This window comes from Leptinotarsa decemlineata, unplaced genomic scaffold (genome assembly GCF_025532065.1).
Source record: "Leptinotarsa decemlineata unplaced genomic scaffold, Ldec_3_MD MMD2_tig00004204_RagTag_RagTag, whole genome shotgun sequence".
NCBI classification, from domain to species: domain Eukaryota; kingdom Metazoa; phylum Arthropoda; class Insecta; order Coleoptera; family Chrysomelidae; genus Leptinotarsa; species Leptinotarsa decemlineata.
Window position 1 is genome coordinate 1,039,761 of NW_027412603.1, and position 20,185 is coordinate 1,059,945.

The 20,185-nt window shown below is 33.7% G+C and overlaps 1 protein-coding gene across 8 annotated transcripts in view; it reads right to left on the reverse strand.

Annotated features, from left to right (window-relative positions):
* LOC111516494 (ATP-binding cassette sub-family C member 4) overlaps window positions 1–20,185 on the reverse strand; it is a 259,489-nt gene that overhangs the window by 209,723 nt on the left and 29,581 nt on the right. For 3 of the 8 annotated variants that reach the window (XM_074178631.1, XM_074178626.1, XM_074178634.1), the window contains exons 2-3: window positions 9,554–9,799; window positions 5,390–5,597 (exon numbers count right to left, since the gene is read on the reverse strand). In XM_074178631.1, coding sequence (XP_074034732.1) covers window positions 5,390–5,597; window positions 9,554–9,799 — 454 coding nt within the window. Of the gene's footprint in view, window positions 1–5,389; window positions 5,598–9,553; window positions 9,800–13,521; window positions 13,711–18,112; window positions 18,900–20,185 lie in introns of those variants that run through there. The other 5 variants (XM_074178629.1, XM_074178627.1, XM_074178630.1 and 2 more) reach the window with 5 other exon arrangements.

Consider the following 20,185-nt stretch of genomic DNA (forward strand, 5'->3'; position numbering starts at 1 on the left):
GTATAATTATTATCAACTTTAGCACATTCTGAATAGAGGTTTACTTGGTGTTTCAGTTCGTGAAGTTCCGGAGTGAAAATGTCAAAATTATTCTTTTTTGTCTGCTTTCGGAAGCGTTTCACCGGGAAAATCAATTCAATATAATATTGAAGAATATTGTTGAAACTTTCATAAGCTTTTTTTGGGCATATTTTTTTATAGACGTCATCCCACGACTCCTTCTGTAGGACAGCCTTGAAGTTTCGAATGTTTTCTTCTGAAAAAAATCGCCGGACGTTTTGCACATTATTATTTGCTTTTTTTATATCTTCTACTTGAATTTCAATGATTTGAGCATAATGATCAGACAGCCTGAAGTCTTCAACTTTTATTTGGTAATCAGAATCATCTCTGATAATGAAATTATCTAAACACGTACTTGATTTAGCCGTTACTCTGGTCGGTTCTTTGATAGTATATATCATGTTGAAACATGCCAGCTGATCACTGAAGAGATTGAGTTCTCTGCTTTCAACTCCAAAATTTATGTTATAATCCCCGCCTAGTATTATGTTTTCATATTTGTCACCTAATAATGTCAGTAACCCGTATAAACAATTCAGAAAACATTTAAAGCTACCCGATGGAGGTCTATAGATACATGCAAAAACCGTTTTGTTTTCAGATAACGCAATGCCACAACATTCAAAGACCCCTTCAATGCAGAAATTGGTTAAATCAATTATTGAAATTTCTAACCTGCTTTCATCATTCTTGTAAATTGCTACACCACCATTTTTAGTAAAAACTCTACAAAAATACGAACACAAACTAAAATTTTTCAGTTTTATAACATCAAGTTGCATATTGTTTTGCCAGTGTTCTGAGATGAACAATAGGTCACATTTAAGGTCGTAGTCCGTTATTTCATCAATCTGTAGAATTTTGTTGCCAAGACATTGGATATTTTGATGACATATAGTTGAAGTTCTTTGATTCTTAGCTATTTCACCATCAGGATTGTCGAATTGATATATGTCTCGATTAAAAAAATCATCATTTATGGAACATTTATTGGAGCTACTTCCGATAGACGTGGGTATAAAAAATTTTCATCTGGGTTTTCTGTTAAGATAGTGTTTTTCCAAGATTCTTGTAATTCATTGGCTAGAGAGTTATTCTGGTGTGAAAAGTAATTTACATCTACCGTGGTAGAAGGCATCTTTCCTCTTTCACTTGTGTTGGTTATGTTGTTTAATCCCATTACATATTCCCAAATAGCTTTACTTATGTACCATTTACCTCTTGCTAATATTTTGTATCCATTCTGGTGGTAGTTAGACCTCCTAAGAATGTTAAAGCAATCTAGAATACACGTGTGAGGTAAGTTCATGTTTTGTAATCCTTTTTTCAACTGCAGATTTTTATGGTATATCGAATCTACATTTTCTCTGTTGTCATATCTGTAGGGCTGTGTGATGATTACAGGATTTGTGTGCTGCACCTTTGGAACAAATTTCTTTAAAATATCGGTACTTGTTCCCACACAGCACTAGATATTCATGGAATATTCCCTGTATATCATAAAACGAACGTATATATTCCAAATATTCATAGAATATTCTTCGAATATATACATGCCTTTAGAATATTCATAGAATATGCTTGAATGAATATGGCAGGATTATTCCCGAAAGAATGTGCATAGAATGTCTATAAATGGATTATTCTCCCTTGAATATTCTAAGAATATTGTCGATCGAATATACCATATGGTATATTCTTAGAATATATCCCCACGGTATATTTTGGAATATTCTATACAATGGAATTTTGAATTATCTTATAATAACGTATTCAAATAATTCAATATTATTGAAAACACAAATATTTGAAGACATTAATCGAATGCATAACCTAATGTATATAACCCTGATAGTGTTAACCAGTTTTTGAACTCAACGCGAAGATTCTGGATGAATTGCTCCAACAGTAACTGTTGGAAACGACAAAAAAATTTGAATGGGCCAATAAATGAACCAATTGCATCAATAAATTGGTTAATTCTCATCCTATTTGTCTTTTTGTATTTGAAATTATTCAATTACAAAGCGAAAAATCCTGGAAACAGAGAAATGGGGAAGTGAATAATTGGAGTAAACGTTTCTCATTGGTCAATTCAAGTGTAGCGCGAGACAGTCGAATAAGCTCTGTGAAAGCGGCTGTCCCTTAATGCATGGTACATTTGCGTTTGCGTTAAATTCGACATTTGATTCAACATGGCGGTTGACGTGGCAGGTTCGCGTGTGTAATGCATGGTGTGTTGGTGTTATTATCAAAGTATAATTCTGTCACGTTCAGTGTACCATTTATAATGTGGGGTTGTCCAATTTGCAGTACAGCGAATAGTTTGATTTTGGATCTTCAAACAGGAGAGTTGCATCTATTCAGTCTTCAAGAAAAGTAAGTAAAATGCAATAGTATCGATAGAAGTCAGGGTGATTAACCTACTATACCTCATTTTAGGTTCGAGGAGAGTTGGTGTTTGGGATTTGTTGGTTTGACTAAGTACATGTTTGAACTAGAGTGATTTCAGTTGTGTATCATCAATAGAGAAAAGTAAGTGAATGACACATTCTTTTGTATCATTTGTTTTCATAATTTTCATCACTCGTTTTCAAGATAGTATCAATTTGCCCAAAAGGAAACAGAGTGGTACCTGGTACAGGCAGGTACGCCAAGGAACTGAAAACGTAATGATTACTTTTCAACAAGACAATGCAAGTTGCTCTCCAAGTCATAAAATGTTGTAAATGTTCATGAGTAACCTATGCGAAAAATATCTATTTGATTTTTATTCCAGTTTTATTGTGCCACTTTCAAATAGTGATAATGAACGTTAATGTACATTTTGTTCCAGGTATTACTATTGAAACACTGGCTGATGCATTGTTGGACAAATATAAGGAAAACTATTCTGGTGAGCAAAGTTTGGATAATTTTAAGTAAGTGAAATTCATTGAAGAATTCATCACAACACTCATTTTAAATACTTCATTTGTGGGTTTATTTTTTCAAGTGAGAAGCCTAACCTAACCTATTTCTGGATGTAATACACTTTTTCTTTTTCAATGAAGTGATATATTTATTATTTTTTGATTAGTGCTGATGAATTCACAGAGTTGTTATTTTAGTATATTTTTAGTATACATTTGTTTGAGAGTAGGAACATCCTAATTTGAATACATTTTTAATATTTGTAATATGACAGTATTCAGGAATATTTTATTCAGTGAATAAATATTTTGAATTAGATTTTTTATTTTTAATATTGGTTGAAACGTCAAATATTTCAGTGTATATTGTTTTTAAAATATATTTGTTTATGAATGTTATGTGTTTTATTACTTTTGTGAATCTTATATCAAAATGCAATATATACATGCCTAATAGCGGTTACTCGTCACATTCTTGGAATATTCCAAATATTCCTAGAATATTCATAAAATATATTTAAAGAATATTCTATGGTGTTTCTCTATTGTATATTCCTACAATAAACTAAGAATATCCTGAATATTTTATGAATATTCCTCGGGTTCTATTCCTGGAATATTCTTAATAGAATGTACCTTAGATATTCTAAGAATATTATAAGATATTCCAAGAATATTCCCAAGGAATATTCTTAAAATATATCAAAGGTTCGCCAGGAGCACTTCCAGGGAATATTCTCCAGAAGATATATATATATCCATGGCATATTCATAGCATAATACAATATCCTTAAATGTATATTCATGAAATATACCTGGAATATCTATTGCTATGTGGGTTCTATCTGTCCACAAGACAACTACATCCTTATTTGATAGGCTCTCTGAGTGTTTTATTGCAGTCTCAATCAGGGTATCTGTAGTACTATTGGCTTTGAGTATTGCTTGTATTGAGTAATTAGGTCTATTATGTGTTGTCATGAATTTGGCAATATCTTTTCCATTGTGTCCAGCTATAATAATGATTTCATTTGGTTCCACTTGGTTATGCATTTGTACCGGGAAGTCGAGACCATTCTTTGCATTTTTCATTGGAAACCGAGTTGGAATTGGTGAATTGTCTAGGTCTACGCCACTGGAGGTGTCGTCCTTGGTCATTGTAGATGCATGTTTCTGAGAACGTATTGTTTGTATACTGACGTTTTTTCTCTGTGGTATCTTATCTTTCAGCTTTTTTTGGAAGTTTTTCAATTGCATGTTTAAATCCTCGATGATTTGTTTTTGTTCTTCAATTAGATTGTTTAGTTCCATTTCCACCTTAATGGCTTCCTGGGTGAAATTTTCATATTCAATTTTTAATTTTTCAAAATGTTTACTTCTCAGCACTGCATCATCTGTTAAATCCTGAATTGTTGTCTCGAGTAAGCTAATTTCTTCCTTATGTTCCATATTTTTTCCTTCTCACAACAGATAACATGATTGTTATCTAGAAGTTTGACATTTTTTCTTGCTCTATTGAGACAAGTTTTATGAAAAATTCCAAAACAATTTATACATGTTGAATACGTTGAAGGTTTTTTGCAACATATAAAAGTACCACTATTATTGTTCTGCATGTTGCTCATCCGAGCACTACACTACAACATCAACTGTTTTTCAGACATCTGAAACAGAACAGGGCTACATGACCGAGACTTTCCTTTAATGCAATGCAAAAAAGGACAGACATCTCATCATTTTACCCAATGGGAATTCACTTCCATCAGGCATAACACCTTCTCTTCTCGCTCTTTTCATATCTTCACTATCACTGAATGATCATTCTGCAGTATTTGTAGTTCATGGCAAGAAGCTCAGAATTGTATCTAATTGATTTTCTCATGGTGGACAAAATATTTGTTTATTGAAGCCCAAGGGACATATTGCATGGAAAAGGGTCAGTGTCAAATTGAGACAGCTTTACGTTCATAACATAAGATAGATTTTTGATGTTCAACTCAAACATCAATTGAATGGAAGTCTTAAATAATCAGTGGTAATAACCAAGGGTCACTGGTAATCATTATCAATACATCATTACATATTATAACACGTATTACAACACGTATTATAACACATATTTATAACACAATGAACCCAGAAACTACCAGAATCTGCAGATTTTCATACGATTTCCACTTATGGACGAAGTGATTGAAGAAAAAAGTTATGTATGATATTCATACAAAAAATTCTATTTTGCGTTTCTCCATAAAAACCACTAATGTTAATTAGTGTAAATAGACATTGAGGTGAAAACTAAGACACTAACTTTGAAAAACTTTTACAGATTTGAACTGTAGGTACTTATAAATAGGATAAAAAATTGTATGATTTTTAGCAGAAGACGCAAATATGAGAATGTAAATAAATACCTTCCTATACACCAGCGACGATGTTGCTACCCTGACCCTCATCCCGATCAACGCCATGTTGTGGTTTGTGTGCTGACACGTTAAGCTAATGAGAAAACCGAATCCAATCAATAATAATGAGAAAATGTACATATCCATCACTGCATTTTCTTCACTTGTTTCTCTGAATAGATATATCAAGTGGGCGAGTACTACCGTTTGAAGGCATCTGTAAAATGAATATGTTATTGAGTTTCTGGTATGGTAAATAAGTTCCTCAAACACTTATTTCAATAAAAAAATAATAAAAGGTCATGAGCATAACATGACGTAAATGAAAAAAAAATGGCTGAAAAGAGCGTCTCTAACACTATAATAGCTGACCTCAAATTGATGGGAACAGAATAACTCTTCAAAGAATCAAAGAATAATACCGTATACTAATGGAATGGTCACAGTATTTTGTATACAGTAATTTCATAAAGGCTGATTTGTGGTTTGAATTTTCCTACGCGCAGACCCACGCGTCGATGTCTTAGGTCTGCGCAAACGACGAGTTTAAGACAGGCATGCAAACCTTCTATAGTTGTCGAATTTCATGGGTTTCACCCAACCTACTGAAACTATTTTCAGTGAACATTTTCCAAACTTATCGATAGAAACTGGTGTTGGAACATAGTTCATCATTGTCCAAATGATCTGGGTTACTTCAATATTACACAAATGCAAAATTATCATTTGTACAATTTTCTCAGGTGCCCAACATGGTTTTCATAGACTGTTTTTTTTTGAGCAGTTTATATGAATAGTTGTTATGTTGAGCAGTGTATATACGCTTTGGTTGAGATTGTAGTAGGGAGAAATGTCATTAGTGTCAAATACGTCATCATTATAAAAAATGAAACTCCTGGACACCGACATCAAAGGGGCCGACGCTGAGTGAAACTACTGTATACAGAAATACTGTGGAATGGTGATCAAATAATGAATAACGTTTATTCTTTCTGAACTGTCTCTAAGTTTATGATGTGAGAGGATATACAGCGGAGTTACACGGTTGGTGGTAGGTTAGACGTTTCTGGAAATTTCACATCTTACATTTCCTCATCTGTTCTATTAATCTCTGAAATATTTTAAGCATTGCGGCGTTTATACTTCTATCGAAAAGTCCTAGCAACTCTATTTTTTCAAATAGAACACCAAATCTCATTACATTTTTAGAATCGCTCTTTTATTATAATTGTTAATGACATCCTATACCTATCTCTGTTTTCGAAATAAAAAATGAATTGTGCTAAAAATGGTCTAAACTTAAGTACATCAGTACAGTACTGATGATAATAACAAAAAAATGAATAAGATCCATGAAAATTGAACACACGATCTTTGGAATTCAAGACAAATGCTCCAACTACATACGATAACGCAAGTTATTTCAAATGTGACTATTGGTTAGTCATGAAGGACTTTCTACAGTTGGACTGACTACTACTTCGTCAGTAACTTCACAGGGACCAATTGCACAAAGTGTGAACTTTTCTAAATAATTCTTTCAGAGTAAGTATTCTGATTGAAGTGTTTCCATTAGAGAAATTTTCAATGACAGTTGTTCAAAAAATTATTTTTAAAGAATTTGATTTTAGGTAGCCGTAGACATATCAAGCTTATGACAGTTTGGTGTCTTTCATAGGAAATTGATAAATGGTTATGGACGGTGTTTCAAAAAATCGTCAAAAATGAATGGAAATATTGATTATTCGAACAAAGTTCTTATGGAATTATTCATTATACACGGTCAGTGTGATCAAATCATTGCCAGAACTTAATTAACATCAATGATCGAGAAGAAGTTTGTAAGATTACAAAATAATTTCCTCAACTGTAGTTCAAAGTAACAAGCGTCTTCAACATTACCAAAACTTGTTACTTTGAAGAAGGACAATACTGTTAACGTTTTGGCATATTTTTATGAATATCCAGAAGCTTTCATTCGCAGTGCAGAACAATATGTGGGTGTAGGTACAATGAATTTAATCATGAAATGCATCCGTATTAATTAACCAAGGTTCAAGCTTTCAAAGCAGAAGATTTTGAACGTAAATTGCATTTTTGCGAATCCCTTTCAATACATATACAGGAAGATCGGGAATTTTTGTCAAAAATAATTTGGAGCGACGAATCAAAATTTATGAGAGATGGTATTTTTAATAGAAGGAATAAATATTTTTGGGCTAATCATAATCCTTATGTGACAAAAGAAATGGGTTTCCAAGAAAGATTTGACCTGAATATTTTCTGTATTTTGAAAAACAATAAAATAAGCTTTTTCATTCATGAACACTCACTAAATGCAGAGATATATCTCGAAATATTAAAGACAACTGTTACCGATTTCTTCGAAAATTTGGAATTTGTGGTTTCAACTGGACGGAGCGCCAGCTCATTCCACCCAGAAAGTTTTCAGGAAACCTCAGGAAATATTTGACGATCGTTGGTTTGGGCGTTAAGGGCCACAGAGACCACCCGATCTCCCCCACTTGACTTTTTTATGAGGTGTCTTGAAAGGGATGTTTAACAGTACTCTTATGCCTACCAAAGAAGAATTACGACGGCAAATAGTGCAGTGTATTGAACATCTGGATCCCCATGAAATTGAAAAAGCAACCAATAGTCGCGTACGAAAGAATATTCAAAAACGTTCAGAATGTAGTGGACGACATTTTCAGCATTTATTGTGAAAATGTGATATTTTGTTTACAAATTTGTTATTTTTAGTAATCCTCATTTCATAATCTTATTTATTTTTACTTTCACAAGTTATAGCCCAGAAAATCTTACTTTTTACCTCAAAATGCCTGATTTTTGGTAGATTTGTTCCCTGCAAACGTTGAGCCATAATTAAGGAAATTATTCTGTAACCTTACAAACTTCCTATCGTTCATTGGTGTTAATTCAGGGTACATTTGGTGGAATTTTCTGTAAGTTCTGACAATGATTTGATCACTTTGTTCATGTGTAATGAATAATTTCATAAAACTTCGTTCAAATGATTGATATTTGCATTCATTTTTGTTAATAACTTATAAAAGTAACCAAACTGTTATGAGCTTGATAATTCAACTGCTACCTAAAACCGAATTCCTAAAAAAGTAAGGTTTCCAGGAGAAGTGACTTTATTAAGAAAACTTAATTATTTAGGTATAGGGACATGTCATATCATTTTGAAGCATTTTCCAACATTTTTTAATTTATCGAGTAATAAACAGAGTTTCATTCGCAAAATGAACTTTTGACCATTTTTTTGCATAATGGAAATAATAGTAATTTCAGCACGTATGATGTGGTGTTGGTATTAATTGCATCGAGTTGGTCCCAATTAGGATCAAAATATCAACTTTTCATGAATTGAGAGTACTGATGTACTTAAGTTCAATTAGGGCTATGTTTTGGACCATATTTAATTTTTATAAAACCGATAGAGATAGGTATAGGACAAAAATATGTTAATATACAGGATGTTCTATTATAAAAATAAAGTTGTTAGGACTTTCTAATAAGAAATGACAATGTCACAAGCCTGAAAATATTTGAGATCAATAGAACAGGTAAGGAAATGCAAAATGTGGAATTTTCTGAAAAATCCTGCGTTGCGTTTACCATAAACATCTAACCTACCATCGACCGTGAGTCACGCTGTATTTATTTGAAAAATGTCTCAGTTTTCAGTTCTTGAAAATCGATATTCACCATTGTCCCAAAAGGTATTCCACAAAAATGTCTGAATGAAGTTTATCCTAGATGTGATTAACAAAATTTAGAGAACTTACTGAAAGTTCTTAATCGATTCCTCATAAAATGTTTTACGTTTTGTTTCTGTGTTTATTCACTTTTCCAAATGTATTTAGTTCAAAATAATTAATTGATGGATGTACCCGTTACTACGTGTTAGAAGATTATAATGAAAAAAAGAGAATTGAGACTTTCTATGTACCACTTTTATTTGTAACTGTGTAATGTATGAGTTTGAAAATGGTTTTGTAGGACGAAACTGCAGTAACGTTAGTTACTAGTAAAAGTGGTAGAAAAAATAGGGAGTTCCAATTCTCTTTGCTTTATTAGTTCAAAATAAATTACAATTTCACTGAATTGATAGCTTGAAAACTGCTAGATCCTCGATGCTTTTACCTAAATATCACGATTTGCAGAAAAAATGGTATTCCCAATATCATGTATGGAACGAAAAATGTTTTGTACAACGCCCTCATGAAGCTAGGACTCCGACCCTTGAGATTTGCATTCGTCATCTCGTTATTCCAATTATTTTCTAAGATATCTCCCAACAGCTTAGATTTATCTTCATCCAGTGTTTTATATAGATCCAAAATGTTTAATTTACCTTTAGTTGTTTTAGCAATTAGTGCAATCATCCATCTGCAAACAATGATAATATGTAGGTACAGTTGAAAAGTGATCTGAATATAACATGTCATTATTATACTTGTATCAGAATGTTATTATGAGAGAATTAATATAAAATTCCATATCGCATTGTTTCTGAAAACTCTGCGATTCAGAAGTATATCTCAATACATTTTCGTAAATTGAACGTTATATATTCATGATATACAGGCTGATTCACGGTGGATGGCACATTAGACGTTTCTGGTGAACCAGACAACGAATCACTTTGAAAATTTAATGGAGGGCATATTCGAACATTCTCTAGCCAACTAAAATATTTTCGACAATGCGGTGTTGCCGCTTCTATTAGAAAGCAGTAGCAACTTTGATTTTTCAAATGGAACACTCTGTATATAATATTATTTTTGGAATCTCCAACAATTGCCCGACAACTTTTCTTGATATTTCCCTATACCTATCTGTAACCGTTTTCGAAATAAAAATTAATTTCAATTTTTTTCTTCGAAAATCATGACTTCTAAAAATGCCGATATCTTTTAGTTAAGAAGTACTATGATATCGAAATTTGGTTTGGAGTTAGGTGATACTTGGACACTTCCCACACGTCAGCCTAATCTCCGTTACTTCAATACAGGGTGGTAAAAAAATACAGTTTTTTCGTTTGCTTGAAAAAGTTGCTGAAATTTGATTATTTTAAATGAAACACCCTGTATATTATTGAAAATTCGGAAAGCTACTGAAATTTGCTTTCTTTCTATGTATATCATACCTATACCTAACTAGTCAAGTTTCGGACTTATGAACATTTATTTGTGAAAATGTCCCTTCAGAATGGTATTTCCATTCGGTATTTGGTAAGCAGGCCATGAACTATTTGACAGTAGCGTTGTGACATTCTCCTAATAATATCGACATTTTCGTCACTTCAGAAGTTGCAAATACCTTCAAAACGATGGAACAAAACTATTCAAACGAAGTTCTTATGAATTTGTTTATTATTTTTGGACAGTGTGACAAAATTATCAGCAGAACATGTAGAAAGTTCAATGAAATGTATCCGAATCTACCGCCAATGAACCTCAAGAAATTTATACGAATTCAGAACAATTTCAATATGTTTGGATAAACTTTAAAAAAGCACCAAGAAACTTGAAATTGGAAATATTGATATGAATAATTATAAAAAAGTAAAACAATCATGTGGAATATTTCAAAATATGTTCGAATCGCTGGCCGTTCACTTCCAAGCACTTTAAAATGCGGGTGTTGACTGCTTTCATGGTGGCAGATCTGATTTCATTGGGATCCAAATCTTCAAATGTGTTTGGGCAATCCTTTCTATCAATTCATCTCTCGAACGCACGGGTATTTTGTAAACTTTTTCTTTAAACATTCCCCATAAATAAAAATCTAATGGATTAAGATCGGGTGATCTCGCTGGCCAATTCCATGGTCCCAAGCGCCTCATCCACCGATCGTCAAATAGTCTATCCAGTTCTGCGCTCACTTCTCTTGTGCAATGTGCAGGAGCTCCGTCTAGTTGGTACCGACAGTTTCGATAATCTTCGAGTGGCAGATTATCCACGAAACTGTCTACAGTATTCTCCAAAATATTCAGGTAGCTTCTGGATGTTAATGACTCCTCGTATATCACGTACCTCAATTTGTTGTCCATCAACATGCAGAAGACATTAAAACTAAATTTTTCTTGAAATCCGGCTTCTTTTGTGACATGAGGATTTTCACTGGACCAATAATGACGATTTTTTCTATTGAAAATCCCTTCTCTCGAAAATTTCGATTCATCAGTCCAAATAATTTTATTTAAAAAAAGTGGATCTTCTTGAATGCGTGTCAACAACATTTCACAAAATTCTACTCTCTGTTGAGGATATTGAGGCTTCATTGCTTGAATTTTAGTGAATTTATAATCATGCATTTTATGTCTTCGCAAGATTCTTTGAACCGATGAATATTTTATACCCAAATCTTCTTCAGCACTTCTTATCGATGACTCGGGAAATGCGTGAAAATATGCTAAGACATTAATCTGGTTGTCTTCGAAAGTTACGGGTCGAGGCAAGTTTCTTGGTGCTTTTAAAGTTGATCCAAATGCATTGAAATTGTTCTGAATTCGTATAAATTTCTTGAGGTTCATTGGCGGTAGATTCGGATACATTTCATTGAACTTTCTACATGTTCTGCTGATAATTTTGTCACACTGTCCAAAAATAATAAACAAATTCATAAGAACTTCGTTTGAATAGTTTTGTTCCATTGTTTTGAAGGTATTTGCAACTTCTGAAGTGACGAAAATGTCGATATTATTAGGAGAATGTCACAACGCTACTGTCAAATAGTAATCATGGCCTGCTTACCAAATACCGAATGGAAATACCATTCTGAAGGGACATTTTCACAAATAAATGTTCATAAGTCCGAAACTTGACTAGTTAGGTATAGGTATGATATACATAGAAAGAAAGCAAATTTCAGCAGCTTTCCGAATTTTCAATAATATACAGGGTGTTCTATTTAAAATAATCAAATTTCAGCAACTTTTTCAAGCAAACGAAAAAACTGTATTTTTTTACCACCCTGTATTGAAGTAACGGAGATAAGGCTGACGTGTGGGAAGTGTCCAAGTATCACCTAACTCCAAACCAAATTTCGATATCATAGTACTTCTTAACTAAAAGATATCGGCATTTTTAGAAGTCATGATTTTCGAAGAAAAAAATTGAAATTAATTTTTATTTCGAAAACGGTAACAGATAGGTATAGAGAAATATCAAGAAAAGTTGTCGGGCAATTGTTGGAGATTCCAAAAATAATATTATATACAGAGTGTTCCTTTTGAAAAATCAAAGTTGCTACTGCTTTCTAATAGAAGCGGCAACACCGCATTGTCGAAAATATTTTAGTTGGCTAGAGAATGTCCGAATATGCCCTCCATTAAATTTTCAAAGTGATCTGTTGTCTGGTTCACCAGAAACGTCTAATGTGCCATCCACCGTGAATCAGCCTGTATGTAAATGTCGAATTGAAATATATACAGTTATTGAAGCATTCAATGAGGTTTAAAATTATAATAGTTATCAAGTTCATTATCTCAAGAGATAATAATATCTGGAGAGTAGAAGAAAAAAATCAAAGAAAAGCGAATAGAAAAGAAATATGGAACCAAAACATTTTGATGAAAAACAGAATTTCTCAAAGATGTATACTGAAAGCTCCCAGAAAATCGTACCACTGGTGGTACGCGTGAATGAGTGTTTCAGGTGGTACGTGTGAAGAGTGAATGCGCCGGGGGTGGGGCGACGTGAGCTGTCTTTCCCCTCTTCCCCTTACGCCTACATTCTTTCGCCTCATAATCACAATATTGCCAGTGATTGTGCAATGTTTAAATGCTGTTGTAATGGTTCAATTTGGTGTTGTGATAATTAATTTTGATTTCGCTGAACTATGAAACGATTTCTGACGTCCTCTTCTTACGATTGTGCTAAAAAACCTAAGTCACCGACCAATCGTAAATACCAGAGAGTGAAAACAGTGACCTTCTTATTCCTCACTGTGTTGTATATTTTGGAATAGATTCGAACCGAAGCGTGAATCATTCTTCACTGATGCGAAACCAAAATACTAAGCACAATGATTTGATTGAAAAGCTCATTGGATTTTTTGAAAGAAAGTTCATCATTATTGATACTAACTTGATAAAGGCGTCATACCTTACTTGTTTGAGAATTGCAAAAGATGGAAAGCTTCACACAATGGATGTGCCGGCCGCTCTGGAAATGGCCCAAGTCGTATTAGGAGAAAGGGAAGCCAAAGTGTTTCAGATCACTAATTTGAATAGGGCCAAAATATTAATACAACCAACTCAATCTCAAGCTGTTTTATTTCACACTGCGGCTCGGAAAACGATGCCTTATACAAAAAACATACTTTTTATATTGACACTTTTTACAATCTTAAATATACCCAGTGTTCTAAATAACTTAATATCTAACACCTCTTCCCTAAAAATAATGTCACCCAAAGAAAACTTCTATAAATTCTAATCACATTCTTAACCTATCCGGTTGTTTCAACTGACTTCGACGTCTCAATGTCTTAGGGGAATAAGTTTCAGACTTACTTACATTTTCACTAACTATGTTTTCGCTGCCATTCCTGTTTACCTTAGAATCTACATTATTAACAGTTTCTCCTTCGTTCAAATCAGATCGGGGAATGATTGAAACAGGTTCAGGTTTTGTTGCAACTGACAGTTTAGATTTCATTTGGTTCTTATGCCTTTTCCATTTCATTCCACAATTTGTTTGAACCAAGTATGTTTTCAAGCCAAGAACCTTCTGGACTATTCCTGAACACCAAGGAGGTGTACCAGATCTGAAATCTCTTACCCATACGTGATCATTTTCATTGAAAAATATGTCTTTCTTATTTTTGTATTATGATCTTAGATAATTTTGTTTATTATTCACATTTTTGACAGAAGGCATTAATAGATCGAATTTAGAGCGTAAAGAACGACCTATTAATAATTTTGATGGTTTTTCACCTGTTGTGGTATGAGGTGTATTTCGATATTGAAACAAAAACCGATTTATAATCAGATGCAAGTCGGAATTTGTATTTTGGTCTCTTGCTTTCAAAATATCATTTTTCATTATCTCTACCCCACTTTCTCCCAAACCATTTGTTGCGGGATGATAAGGAGCACCCGTAGAATGTTTTATACCACTAGCTGACAAAAAATTCTGAGATTCTTCAGATGTGAACGTTTTCGCATTATCAGTGCAAAGTTCACGTGGTAAGCCAAATCTGGAAAAAAGTTCCCTGAAAAATTTTATGGTTGTTGAAGCCGTGATATTACCAACGTCTACACATTCTATCCACTTCGAAGTTGCATCTTCCACTACTAAGAAGTTTTTGTTGAACAATGGTCCAAAAAAATCAGCGTGCAATCTCATCCATGGTTCTCGCGGCCAATTCCAAACTGTTAGGGAAGCCTTTGGAGGATTACTTGAGAAGCGTTGACATGATTCACACCCTCGTGCCGTATTTTCAATTTCCCCATCCATCGATGGCCACCACACATATGAGCGCGCCAAAGATTTCATTTTCACCATACCCATATGTGATGAATGTAGTTCTCCCAGAATTAAATGTCGTAATTTCGGAGGAATTACTAATCGATATTCCCACATAAGGCAGTCCTGTTCTACCGTTAACTCATTTTTACGCAAAAATACGGTTTCATGTTTTCTGCTGGACATCTATCAGGCCAACCGTTCCGAACAAAAAAACTTATTTTGCTCAAAACAGAGTCTCTGAACGTTTCTTTTTTTACCACTGTGGAATTTATGGGTAAACACGATTCTTCAACATATTTCATATATGAAATATTTGGATTTGAACATAAGGTTTTTATTTTACATTCTTTACCTTCGTTTTTTGAAGGTGATCTAGATAAAAAGTCAGCCGTATTATTTTCAGATTTCACGTAAGGTCACCCGGGGTAAGTGTAAATTTGGGGTAAGTGGAACCTATGACTATTAATTATCTTCAAGTAAATCGAAAAAAAACGGCAACACTGTAAATACATCGCCAAACGATCACATGTGACTGCTGTATGCGGACGGAAGCGGCAACTCAACAGTCCGTTATAAAATTGGTTGCAGTAGGTTGTGATGCAGATGTCACTCGATAACGAGCTTATATAATTGTTACAGTAAGTACCTTAACTAAGTGAAATTCTAGAAACGTTTGAAAATTTTCGTGGTATGCATTTGTCAATAAGTAGTTTAAGGGTATTTTTACGTCCAACAGACTCATTTAAAAAAAAGACTCAAGAATTTGTTTGGGTTCCACTTGCCCCGGTAAAAACTAATGCCGGGGCAAGTGAAACCCAATGAGTTACACTTGCCCCAGATAAGAATATCAGCGATTAATGTTGGTTTTTTCTCATTACAGATATGGTTCGCAAGTACATTAGGAAAACTGCACCGCCATCCTATTCTCGTGAGCAGTTACAAAATGCTGCGGACAATGTAAAACAAGGAGTGCTAACCATATACCGTGCCGCTAAATTATAATATTCCGAAGGCAACCCTGTTTAAACATGTAAAGGGACAAAGAGGCATAAAAAGTAAATCGTTCGGTTGGCCCACTACAATTCCTCTTGAGGATGAAAAGAAAATTGCAGATTGTTTGAAAACTATGGCGAAATGGGGCTTCGGTCTCTCAAAAAAAGAAATGTTGGAGATTATAGGCCGATATGTTAAAGAAAACAATATAGTCACACGTTTTAAAGACGGAGTTCCTGGTGATGACTTCTTTGTCCGATTTAGGAAAAGTCACAAGCTGAGTCTGAAGAACCCTCAAGCTGTGGAAGTGGCCAGAAAAAAGAGTATAGATCCGTTCATAATTGATGAATACTATCAACATCTGAAGGAAGTTACTCTAAATGTTGCTCCAACAGAGATTTGGAACCTTGACGAAACTAGTTTTTGTTTAGATCCCAGCCGTGTTAAAGTTCTTGGACCGATAGGAACACCTACTCACCGAGCAACTAGAGAGAAAATATTACAGTCTTATTAGCTGCAAATGCTGCCGGTGAGAAACTACCGCCATTAATAGTGTTTAAGGGTAAAAATGTATGGGACTCGTGGATGTCACCCGATGCTGTATTTGAAGGTATGTCCTACAGTGTTACTCAAAACGGCTGGATGGAAGCGGAAACCTTCATAAATTTTTTTACAAGAAATTTCTTGCGCAATATTCACCCTCAACGGCCAGTAGTTCTTATATATGATGGCCATTCTACGCATGTAGGTTTATCACTGGTGCTGAAAGCAAGAGAGGAAAATGTCACAATACTTAAGTTACCACCACACACCAGTCACGTGTTACAACCACTAGATCTTAGTGTCTTCAGACCTATGAAAATTAAATGGGATGAAAAACTAGTAAAGTGGCAGAGACAAAATTATGGAAAAAAATTGCCAAAATCAGTTTTCTCAAGCATGATTGGCACTATTTGGAAAAATCTCCAGCCTGAAGGGATAAAAAACGGTTTTGAAAAAGCTAGAATTTTTCCCTTTTCTGATAGAGTGATTCCTCAAGACAAATTCGAACCTGAAGCATACCAAAGGTGGCTGTTATCATTGACAGAGAGACAGAGAGATAAATCTGCACCTAAACCTTCAACATCCCGTGGAGAAAACATCACTCTACCTTCAAGATCAAATAATGCAGAACAGATTAATTCACCATCAACATCTGTTGTACAAGAATCCGTTACAGGGGAAATATATCTTGAAGTGCAAGGCGAGCCTATAATTACACCAATAAAATCATTTGAGGCACTGTTGTTGGAACAAGTCAAGCAAGGACCTAACGTAAAAGCTGGAAGAAAGCGCGTTTGCCCTGGAGCAGAAGTTATAACGTCGGATGAAGCTCTCAAAATATTAGAAGCTAAAGAATTGGAAAAAACAAGTACCCAAAAACCATAATTCAAACAAAAGAAGAAACCCGTTCCTGTCGTCGAGAGTGACGAAGATGAAGAAGAAATGATCATGGATGATGCAAGTGATGTATCCGATGAACTCGAAGAATCCTTGAACGAAAATAATTTCATGGACGAAATGAATAAAAATTTTGGTAGAGTAGCTGTTGATGATTGGGTTATAGTAAAACTTGCTACTAAGAAAACGGTTAAGCTTTTTGTTGCTCAGATTATGGAAAAGGAACCCAGCCTCTATGTCAAATTTGCCAGAAGAATTGGTTTATCTTCATCATTCCATTGGCCAAATATTGAAGATAGTAGTGTCATTACCCCTAAAGAAATTTTCAAGTATTTACCGTCACCTGTTATTGATGAACGAGGAAGAATCAACTTTAATGTTCGTTTTGACAATTTATCTTAAAAAATTTAAAATAAGTTAGAATGTACTTTTACGTTTATTGCAATAAAATAATTTTCATTGTATTATTTCGTAAAGTGAAGAGCTTTGTTTACACTTCCCCATTTGTGATTACATGGGTTTCTATGCAGGAATTTTGGTATGTGTTACACTTGTCCCTTGTATAGTTTCCACTTACCCCTTTTCCATGGGGTAAGTGGAAACCAAGACATGGATACATATTTTTTCTTGATAAAAAAAAACTGCTCTCATTTCACCTATGTAGAATATCCAGGTGATAGCACATATAACCATCAATACCCATATAAAGTTTCAAGTCGTTTTGAGTAAAAGGTTCAAAGATATTACAAATCAATATTGAGCTAATAAAATTAGCGTATCCACTTACCCCGGTCGACCTTACTGCGTTTTTTGGTTACGATAAGAATCCTCGTCGCCAATGTTTTAGATCACTATTAATTTGAATAGGGTCAAAATATTAATACAACCAACTCAATCTCAAGCTGTTTTATTTCACACTGCGGCTCGGGAAACGATGCCTTATACAAAAAACATACTTTTAATATCAACACTTTTTACAATCTAAAATATACCAAGTGTTCTAAATAACTTAATATCTAACACAAATGAATTGAAAAAATACCACTTCATAAAGGCTAGGGATTTAAACACAATATTGATGTATGAACAAACGGGTGGCAAGTTCACAACTTCAGTCCTGCATACAGAAGTTAGATGATTATCTCCGGAAAAAATTCTGAGCCCTCTCTTCGAACCGAGATCAGAAGTTTTCATGTTTTTGAGTGAAAAAAATCATGACATGGAAAAATTATTGTCAAGATTGGCCTACCAGCCGACATTTTTGAGAAACTCCTTCAAAAGTAGATGTTCTCAAATATAGAAGAAGAATTTATCTGCATTTCATTAGTTCGGACCTCCATTGTCTGATATGATATAAATTGCTTCGAAATCCCTGGAAAAATCTGTAAAAAATCAAAAGAGATCAGCTGAAAAAGAACAATTATATCAAGCAAAAAAACTGAAATTACAATGGAATAAAATACAAGCAACAACAAAAAAATAAAAAAAATTGAACTATTAACACGAGATGAAAATGAAAAAATCATTAACAAGAAATCAAAATTAAAAATTAAAAGATTCCAAACTAATTTACTTTACGAAGTTTCGATTGTTAGTACCTATCCACAATCGTCTGCAGGTGATAACTGACAATTGTGAATACTAACAATTGAAACGTCGTGAAGTAACTTGGTTTTGAATCTTTAAATTTTTATTAAATTTCTTGTTAATAATTTTAAAAATTTTCATCTCGTATTAATAGTTCAATTTTTTTATATTTTGATTATTGCTTGTATTTTATTTCATTGTCACTGAGAATTCACTACAAAAACACACTTTTGCCTATTTCCACGATATTTCTTTATTGTTGACTAGTGTCGGCTATTACACCATTTTCAATACTATAGTCCGTTCATAATTTGTTGATAGCTCACTGCAAGTTTGACCCTCATTAGAGAACTTATAGAGGACAGCTAACATGATATAATAACAAAAACCAAACTAAAACTGGCAGTTTAAGATGTTTTCGACTAACCCACCTTGTATCTGAAGAAATACAATACAGCTATAAAACTTTTAATCCGATTATGTAGGTATTTTGAGTGGAAATGAGTGACCAGTGTCGTAGAGTATATGATTAAAACATTAGTTACTTTAAATAAATAAATATATTAATATTCTTAAACTGTAGGTACTGTAAACTGTATTTTTATTTTTAAAAAATTTCTTTATTCTATTCAAAAATAATAAGTTACTTGCAATTTGTAAAAGATACATTTATTTAATTAATACCTATTTTTAAATGATATAAACTACGATTACTTACAAAACTATTCAAATTCAAAATAAACAGGATCATCTTCGGAATCCGAGTCGTCTTGCAGGTTAATAATTAGCGGTTGTGTCTCTACAGTCGCATCAATTATATTGTCAAGATCCCACATTTTTTGTTCTTCTTCTATTGCATGTCTTACTGCATCTCGCCAATTTTGTTCTCTAATATGTTGTAAAGACTCATATAACAATTCACGTACAGCTTGTATTTTATATGACGCCACATAGCTTTTCATTTGTGCCCAAATGAGTTCAATTGGATTTAATTCGCAGTGGTAGGGTGGAAGTCTAAGGACTGTGATGTTTCGTCTTTCCGCCATTTTGTCAACTACGTATTTCTTGAACTTAGATTTGTGTTGCCGGGCAATTTTTAAAAGTTCTGCTTTAACCATTCCCTCTTCGTAAGGCAGGGACTTATTCCGCAGCCAGTCAATGATATCCTGTTTCTTCCACGCAGTCGTTGGAAGTCTTTCAACTAATCGTGAATAATAAGGTGCATTATCTAATACTATGATTGAGTTTGGTGGTATATGTTCAATCATCTGCT